Below are 9,755 nucleotides of genomic sequence, written 5' to 3' on the forward strand. Positions count from 1 at the left end.
CTTATTCTACTGAGCCATCTCCCCAGCCCCAGGACTTGGACTTTCAATATTCCTGCCTTAGCCTCTGAGGACTAAGACCAGGCATGGTGGTACATGCCTGTAATTGCAGCAGTAGGGAGGCTGAAAACAGGAGGATCACTACAAGCCTGAGCTCCGTAGCGAGACCCTGTACCAAATACATTAAAAAAGAAAAAAGCTGGGATTACACACATGCACTACTATGGACTCATTCTTGTGTTTTCTCCTGCTAATCAGAATGCTTTCCATTTATCCTAGGAATAACATGTATAGAATTCCCTTTGTCTTTTATGACAAATCAGGAAGTTAAAATCATAAGGTACAACTATCAATCTCAGAATAATGACTTTTGCTTTGCATTTCTAATTTTAAAAGTAATGAACTATAGCCAGGTGTGGTGGCACATGCCCATAAGCCCAGCACTTGGGAGGCTCAGGCAGGAGGATCGCTGCAAGTTCGAGGCCAGCCTGGGCTACATAGCAAGATCCTGTTTCAAAAAAAAAAAAAAAATTAATGAACTGCAAGGGACTGATAGCTAGGCATAGTATAGTAATGCACACTTGTAGTCGCAGCACTCAGGAAGCTGAGGCAGGAGTAAGCCTGCAAATTAGAGGCACCCTGGGCTACATAGTTAGGGAAGCTCTTATTCCACTGGGCCATCTCCCCGGTCCCCACCTGGGCTACATAGTGAGTTCAAGGCCAGCCTGCACTGTATAGTAAGAACCTGCCCTAAAAAAACCAAGCAAACAATAGCAACGAGGCTGAATTTTCTTTCCTTTTTTTTTTGGGGGGGGGGAGAACTGGGGATTGAACTCAGGCCCTTGTGCTTGCCAGGGAAGCACTTATTCCCCTGAGCCATTTCCCCAGCCTCTGAATCTTCAAAATACATCAGGAGGGGCTGGTGAGATGGCTCAGTGGTCTAAAGCACCTATTTAGAACAAGCTAAGCTAAGCAAAACACAGGGACCTCGGTTCAATCCCCTAGCACCACATGCCGGCCAGCCCCACCCCCTGGTGGGCTGAGCTGGCCACACACACACAAAATAAATAAATAAATAAATAAATATTAAAAAAAAAAACAAAACATCAGAAATCATCATTTTCCAGGAGTTTCTCAAAATAAGATCTTTGTCCAAACTTGGCCAAAGGCTATTAGCCTTGTCTTACTGAAGTTTTTCATTGCAAATGTCCAGAAAGTAAGCATTAGAACCCAAGTCTGCCTGATCTGTAGCTATCACCCCTGGGTCCAGCAGTGCCTCGAACAACTCTCAACAGATGTATGCTGTGTGGGTAGTGAAATGGTGGATGGTCGGATAAGAGACGAATAGAAGGGCTGGCAAGATAACTCAGTGGATTAAACACCTGCTTTGGGGCTGGTGAGATGGCTCAGTGGTCTAAAGCACCTACTTAGAACAAGCTTAGCAAAGCACAGGGACCGCGGTTCAATCCCCCAGCACCACATGCCAGCCAGCCCCGCCCCCTGGTGGGCTGAGCTGGCCACACACACACACACACACACACACACACACATAAATAAAAAAAAAAAAAAAAAAAAAAAAAAAAAAAAAACACCTGCTTTGGTCAAACCCTGGTCCTACATGCTGCACAGGCCCCACCCACCCTCGGGGTGCGCTGAGCTGAAAAACAGGAGGATCACTATGAGTCCGAGCTGCGTAGTGAGACCCTGTACCAAATACATTTAAAAAAAGAGACAAACGGATGAACAGATGGATAGATGGACAGATGGGAGTGGGTAGATGAACAAGTGTGGATGGATGAATGGCAGATGGATAGGAGAGTAGAATGACAGATGGGTGGATGAATGGAAAATGGAAATAGAGGAGAGTGCATGGACACATGTTTGTAGATAGACAAAATGTAGTAAGGTGTGGTAAAAAAACCAACCCTACTTCTCTTGGCCATTACAACTGAGATACTAAAGGTACTTCCCCAGGACATGGAAGCGCCAAAGTGGGGTCATGTCAGCATCTGGGGTGGCGATATGTCCACTCCTCCAGAGGTGATATGGGTATCTTTATGCTTCACACACTGTGCCAGACTCACAGGACCCGTCCTCCCCACGCACACTCATACACTGTCCCTCGGATGTGAAACAGTGCCTGGAGCTCAGCCTCCAGACCCAGCCCTGCCACCTTTGCAGACCCCACAGGCTCCATGTTCTCCTAGAGCCATTCTCATCTCTATGCTGGGATGGATGCCAGGATCTACCCCAAGACAGCACCTCGAGGGCTTGGAAAGAACTGCATACTTTCGGGATCCACTACGGTCCTGGGTAAATGGAGCCCACAAACAGGGACCAACCCTGATTGGGGCGGAGTCTGAGGCCCCACAGAATCTGACCCGTTGGAGAAGAAAGCCGAACAGGAATGAGCCTACCTCCCACTTGCATCCCACATGCCGGGCGGATGACTTTCCAGGGGGGATCCAAGGTACCTTGGTTTTCACCCGGACACTCCGCCGCACATTCACGGTGTCCCCTTTCATTCCACGCTTATGAGATTTCTGTGGAAAAGGGACAGATGCAGGTCACCTTCTTTCCTATGTCAGGTGGGGTCACTTTGATAAGATTGCCTCCAACTCTGCAGGGCTGCGTCTGCTGACTGAGGTCGCTGTGGCCACTGCTGGGGTGCCTACCTTCCAAGCAGGAAAGTGGCCTCCGGAACAAAGTGCACATCTCCAAAGCTCTGGAGCCAGACGAAAGCAAGCTGGGCCAGAGGAGTCACCTAGCCACAGCCGTCACCTCGACCTCCCCGGTGTGCTCCTACCTGGCTGCTGGCTGCTGCTGGTTTCGGGAGTTTTTTTATGTGGACGTGGACAGGGGTGTTCTCATCCACGTGAACATGTAAGGGGGGAATTGAAGAGCGGTCCTTCATGGTTCACTTCTGGCAGGCAGGGGAGGGCAACACAAAAAAGGCTGATCTGTGGATGGGTAAACTAGGCATGAGCACGGTGCTCACAGCCTCCGGGGCCCCCAAACGCCTAGCCGCCAAGCGAGCGGGACAGGAGCCGACCGTGGCATGCAGGCAGGGCCGCAGCAGGGGCAGCATTCACCAGGCTCCCGCAGACATCCCAGCTGGAGCTACTGGGGGCACCCGGTCCATTCTGGAGAAAGGACTGCCGGCCTCCGAGAGGATATTCCATCCATCTCCCAGAAGTACAGAGCTCCCAGAAGTAGCCTTGGATTTAGGGTACTGGGCTGGCAAGCAGGAGAAGTTTCTACACAGGAATCTCAATCAGCCGTGCATGCGGATTAGCAAGGGACACAGAGACTGGTTATGATGCAGCGTCAGTCAGCAAGCAGGCATATAACACCGGAAATAGAAAGCAGCCAGGAATGTTAAGGGTAAGAAGGTTGTGCAGATTCTAAAGAAACCGTGGAAGGCTGGGGATGCAGCCCAGTGTTAGAGCACTTGCCTACCATGTGTGAGGCCCTGGGTTCATGTCCAGGACCACAAGGCAAAACCAAAAAAACCATGAATGGGACAGAAACCCCCTCACTTACCATTGGTTCCTAACCCCTACTCTCAGTGTTTTTGTTTGGGGGTTTTTTTGGCAGAACCGGGGACTGAACTCAGGCCACTCTACTGAGCCATCTCCCTGGCACCCCCATTCAGTCTTTTTTTTTTTTTTTTTTTGCAGAACCAGGGATTGAACTCAGACCCTTGCGCTTGCCAAGGAAGCGCTTCTTTTTTTCCTTCTGGCTATTTTAAGATAGTGTCTCACTCTGTAGTCCAGATTGGCCTTGAACTCACTGTGTAGCCCAAGCTGGCCTCAAATTTGCAGCAATCTTCCTGTCTCAGCCTCATGAATGCTGGGATACAGGCATGCACCACTTCACCTAGCTGAAAATTATTTTTCCCTCTATTTTTTTTTTAAATTCTATTCTAAAAACTGTGGCATTTGCCTGGCAGGATAGCGCTTTAACAACCTTCTCACTGCTGGCAGCTTTAAAACAGGAAGAAAAAAAATTATAAAGCAGCAGCAGGAAAGCGAGACACCCATAACAGCGAGGTACCAAGCGCTTGGGCCGCACTGATGATTAACTCAGCAGGTTGAGGCAGTGCCTGAGAAGTGTGCAGAAGCGTTTCTGAAGGGGTCACGGGCTGGGGAAAGTCACCTACCGTCACAGTTACACTGGGTGGGCCACAAGGTGTTCTCAAGACCTTTTTCTGCGTGAGACTCGTTACTCCGTTCTTCCCACACGATGGAAACCTGCACCCAGGCACAAGAAGCAGATTACAAGCAGAACCCTAGGCTGCCCTGCTCCTTACTCTTGGCACTGCACTCTGTAGGTGGGCTGTGGGGTCACAGCCAGGAGCAGCAGCCTGGAGTCCCTGGGCTCCGGCACAGGGTGCCTCAGAGAGGGGCGAAGCCACATGGCTGCCCTGGGAGCCCACCATCCCATCACACTGATCGGGGTCTTTTGCTAAAAAGCCTGGCTGTCATCCTATCACAGTGTACTTGAGAAGCAGCTGGGGGACTCATAGAGACAAGAGTGGGAGTCCCTCAGGGCAGATATAGCTCTGGAGAAAGGCTCAAGAAGTGACTGATATAAAGACAGAATTTGGGGCCAGGGAGATGGCTCAGTGGAATAAGTGCTTCCCTGGTAAGCACAAGGGCCTGAGTTCAATCCCCAGGTCTGAAAAAAAAAAAAAAAAAGACTGGGGACACAGATCAGTGTGAAGGTCTTGGGTTCAACTCCCAATACCAAAAAAAAAAAAAAAAAAAAAAAATCATCTCAGTTGCTGTCACTCAAGGTTTGAATATTCACTTAGGACCAAAGAGTATTTCCCAAAATATTCTACTAAGAGCTAAAGAAACAGGAACAAATTTTAATGCCATGTGTAATCTCCCCCCTTTTGGAGGAGTACTGGGAATTGAACTTGGGACCTTGCACTTAGCAGACAGATACTGTACTGCTAAGGTAAATCCCCTTCCTTATACATAGTGAAAGCCCTATCACCAGATTCACAAAGACAGCAGAAGTTCAATCTGCCCCAAACTTTAGAGATGTCCATCAATTCCCAGTTGGGAAGGGACTCAGAACAATCATCTGATTTACCCTATTGTTTCCTGACAGCCCCCAAATAATATGTTGGCCTCCCCACAAGTTCTTGGAGAAAATGCAACACCAAACTAATTGAGCCAGACATGGAAGCATAAGCCTACAACCCCAACTCGAGGAGGGTAAGGTAGGAGGATCATGTGAATTCTAGGCCAGCCCTTGGCTACATGAGTTTAAGGCCAGTCTGAATTACACAGCAAGATCCTGTTTTAAAAAAGAAAACCCACGGGCTGGTGAGATGGCTCAGTGGTCTAAAGCACCCACTTAGAACAAGCTAAGCTAAGCAAAGCACAGGGACCGCGGTTCAATCCCCCAGCACCACATGCCAGTCAGCCCCGCCCCCTGGGGGGCTGAGCTGGCCACACACACACACACACACACACACACACTAAATTAATTAAAAAAAAATAAACCCCCCCAAAAAAGAAAAACCCACTAAAATAATAGTAACCGAGCACATCAGTATACAAGTTGCTGCATATATGTAACACCTTCTAACCTTTCCTGACCATTTAGCCAAATACTAAAGCTGGGAAAGCAAGATCCCCCACCACACACTCATAACACAGCTGTTCACTTAAAGCCAGTATGTTTGGGAAGGACCCAAACCATCCAGATTCCATGCACATTCTGTAAACTGCACATTCACCTCTTATCATTATTTATTTACACTCAGCTTCCAAAACCAAGAGGGGTGCTGAGAACTTTTTTCATTAAGACGCGGGCCACTTGTGTCTGCTTCAAGGACACACTGCCAGGTAAGGGGCCAGGGTACAGAGCTGGGATGTGTGTGTGTGTGCGCATTTACTTCCTCTCCCCTTTAAAGATGACTTCCAAATATGCTGGTCGGGACCTTCAGCACACAGACAAGGGAAGCTGAAGAGGGAAGCTTTCAGCAGGCCTGGCTGGGGCTCCTGACTACCTCTCCCTGCCCTAGGGCGGAGGTGCCCCCCACATGGCAGTACCTGGGGGAGCCACCTGAGGACGAGGCAGACATGGCTAGGCATCAAAGCCGCAAAGATGGGCAATTGGGTCAGCAGACTTGGCTCAGAGGGACCAGAGAGGGGCTTGTCAATGAGAATCTCAGGGGCCTGGCATCAAACGTCCTCTCTGAGGGGAGGTGGGTGGTAGCTTTGGGGGTGGCAGTTGGATGAAAACTTGGGAGGCGCTCCTCTACTGTCCAAGTCGCACAGCAACTGTCCTGCCAAAGTGGGGAAGATAGGAGAAGCTGAGCTGCCTGCATGGAGCCCGATGCGCTGCGGGTAGACAGATGGGGAGGGACGGGACCACCATGCCCAGGCCCCACCCAGGACGACAGACAAGTGGGTGGCTACCAGGGGGAAACCTGAGGCCTGGATGGCAGGCGAGGTGGGCGAGTGAGAACCGCTAAGCCCCAAGTGGGCCCCGAGGGGCGGGAACCCGCGCTGGGATCAGGAGGTGTATCGCGGGCGGGGCTGGGGCGACTGTCTCCTAGGAGAAGGGGCGTTCCCAGGAGAACAGACAGCGTGGAGAACCAATCGTATTCGAAGCAGGGAGAAGAGGGGACAAGTGAGCCCTGACCGCAGGGGTCTAGACTTAGAGGGACGGGGACTTGACGGAGGGCTGCGGCTGGCGGCGAACGCGACTGCCCAGAGACGGGGCGGGGACCGAGGAGGACGCGGGGTGCGCCACCCACGCCCGCGGGAAGGTGACGGCGGTCCGGCCGGCCCCGCCGCGGTCAGGAGGACGAGGGGCGGCTTCCGAGAAGGACCGCAGGGCCGGCCACCCACCAGCGCGCAGGAGGACACTGGCTGCTGCCCATGGAGGAGAAGCCGAGCCTGCCCAAGGGCAGCGGAGGAGCGCGGCGCACCGCCGGCCGGGAGAGGAGGGAGCAGCAGCCCGCCCGTTACGGGAGGAGAAGCCCGCGCCGGGGGCGGGGCGCGGCCACATTCGGACCCGGGCGACGAGCGGGGCCAGCCCGGAGCGCGGCGGCCTCGCGGCAGGGACACGCATGCCGCCCCACGTCCCACTCTCCCTCGACGGCCTCTCACCAGGAGCGACACGGCTGCGCCCAGAAACGCCTCCTTATGAAGTCGTTGAAGTCTGCTGCCAGGGTCGTGCCATGGAGACGCCGCGGCGGATGCAGTCCGGCTCTGGCGGCCGCTCCTCCCCGCTTCCGCCTCCTTTTCCGACACCCGGTCGGCAGCTCGCCCATTGGCCAGTTCAAACCCCCCCAAGAGCCGCTCGGGCTTCGCCATTAGGTCCAGGCCCTAGCGTCACAGAGATGCCCCGCCCCTCCTGGCGTCCCGCCCACTTCCGGGTCGCGCGTACCGTCGCCCGGGAGACGGACGACGCCTCCAGCGGGCCTGCCTGGTCTTGCTCCGCGGTTCCAGGACCCGCTTTCCTTTCCGCCATTTTTAAAAAATGTCATTTTAGTGCTATACTTAAAAAGTTTCGGGGGCCGGGGAGATAGCTCAGTAGAATAAGTGCTTCCCTGGCAAGCGCAAGGACCTGAGTTCAATCCCCAGTTCCACCGAAAAAAGTTTCGGACGGTGCGGCAGGAGGATCGTTGCAAGTTCGAGACAAGCCTGGGCTACAAACTGAGCTCAAGGCCTGCTTGGACCACATAGCGAGATCCTGTCTCAAGAAGACAAAAAAAGTTGTACACACACACAAACACGAAGTTATAAAAAACAGTTTATAATACAGTTCTGCAAAAGTGAAAGAACTGTCAGGAGAAAGGGAAAGTGATGCCTTTTTGACTAATCATTAAGGAAGTAGAAATGAAACAAAATGTTTAAAACATGAACATTTCCGAAGTATACCTTTTGTAAATAGAAACAAATTCACAAATTTCTCTGAACGCTAAATATCTAAACTCAGATTTCGTCAGCGTGGTGCTGCCCGGCAGTAACGGCAGCGCTGAGGGGAAGATGAGGTATGACCCCTGTGAGGTCAAGGCCAGTGTGAGCTACACAGTGAGGTCAGGCTAGCCTGAATGAACCACCTACCTAAGCCTTATCTCAAAAACTTTTAGGGGGCTGGTGAGAGGGCTCAGAGGTCTAAAGTGCCTGCTTCCTCAAGCTTAAATAGGCGCAGGGGACAGCAGTTCCATCCCCAGCACCACCTGCTGACCCAGCCCCGCCCTCCGGTGGCCTGAGCTGGCCAAAAAAAAAAAAAATTAAATTAATAAACAGCATTGCCACACCACTTCAAGGAGTATCAAATTGGATTTATTAATGTGTAGTGTTGAAAGAATGTACTTTAAAAAAAAAAAATTGAGGCAGACTCTGACTACTCAGTTCAGGCTAACCTTGAGCTCACTTTGTAGCCCAAGCTGGTCTAGAACTCGCAGCGATCCTCCTGCCTCAGCCTCTCAAGTGCTGGAATTGCAGGCATGCATAACCACAATCAGCTAAGAATATACTCATTAAACAATTCTTAAAACATGCACATGTTTTTCTAAGTGTGCTACAGCAGACCATCCGTGTAGATACCCACCCTTCCCTGTCAGATACCCATCCTTCCCTGTCTTCCATCCTGATTCCCAGAACTCAGAGGAGCCTGGAAGCCCCCAAGTGCTGCCTTTGATACTCAACCAGAAAAACCAGGTCCACAGAACACATTAGTAGCGCCGGCTGAGAACTGCCTGTGGAAAACCAGCCATAGGCCTGGTCCAGACAGCTCCTGCCCACAGCCCACTGTGTGTCCCAGCCCCAGCACCCCGCTGGGCCCAAGCAGGAGGGGCCGCTTCTCCTGCACTCCCGCCCTCTCACACACTGTGGCTGGTGGCCGCGCTCTGTACAGACCTACTGGCCCTCACTGCTCACTGAGTCCCCACCATCTCACAATGCAGCGCTGTCAGCCAATCATGGGGGACTGTCACATGGCTCACAAGGCCATCCTGGATTCCGGGAGACTTTGAGAACTCCCAGGACAGCAGGCCTCAGTTCCTGTATCTCATTTTTTTCTTTTCGTACAAGGGAGTTGAACTCAGGACCTTCCACTTGCCAAGCAGGCACTTATGCTGCTGAGTGATTTCCCCGGCCCCTTCCTGGACATCTTTACCTCCACTGATGGCAGCATGATCCTAAAGGGTCACACAACTGTGCACCCTTAAGTTCCAGCTCCCACCTCTCCTAAACAGGCCTGCTTTTCTGCCTTCACTTTCATAGACTGCCATACATTATTTGATTTTCAGTGCTAGAGATTTCCCACCCCATTCCCTTGACTAGTTTGTGTTTTTCCATGTTTAACAAATTTTTTTCTTTTCTTTTTTTTTTGTATTTTACGGAAGGGTCTACAGGGTATTCAGGGTCTCACTGCTAGATCAGACTCATAGTGATCTACCTGTTTACAGCCTCCTAAGAGCTGGGATTACAGGGGATCAACTCAAGGTGCTTTAATCCGCTGAGCTATTTGGCCAGCCCTTTCTATGTTTAATAATTGATGGTTCTGGGACTGTAGAGTTGGCTCAGTAGAATAAGTGCTTGCCTAGCAAGCGCAATGGCCTAAATTCAATCCCCAATTCCACAAAACAAACAAACAATTGATAGTTCTGAGGTAAAAGAGGAATACAGAAAGGAGACACGGGTTGGTGAGATGGCTCAGTGGTCTAAAGCACCTACTTAGAACAAGCTTAGCAAAGCACAGGGACCGCGGTTCAATCCCCA

General features: G+C 51.5%; 1 protein-coding gene across 1 annotated transcript in view; it reads right to left on the reverse strand.

Annotated features, from left to right (window-relative positions):
* The window catches only part of Odf2 (outer dense fiber of sperm tails 2), a 37,702-nt gene extending 30,405 nt beyond the window's left edge, over nucleotides 1-7,297 (reverse strand). The window contains exons 1-3 of the mRNA XM_023700256.1: nucleotides 7,134-7,297; nucleotides 4,160-4,250; nucleotides 2,415-2,540 (exon numbers count right to left, since the gene is read on the reverse strand). Of these exons, the coding sequence (XP_023556024.1) occupies nucleotides 2,415-2,540; nucleotides 4,160-4,250; nucleotides 7,134-7,297 (381 nt within the window). The remainder of the gene's footprint in view (nucleotides 1-2,414; nucleotides 2,541-4,159; nucleotides 4,251-7,133) is intronic.
* Nucleotides 7,298-9,755: the final 2,458 nt, after the last annotated feature.

Source organism: Octodon degus, unplaced genomic scaffold (assembly GCF_000260255.1).
Source record: "Octodon degus isolate 3935 unplaced genomic scaffold, OctDeg1.0 scaffold00123, whole genome shotgun sequence".
NCBI lineage: Eukaryota > Metazoa > Chordata > Mammalia > Rodentia > Octodontidae > Octodon > Octodon degus.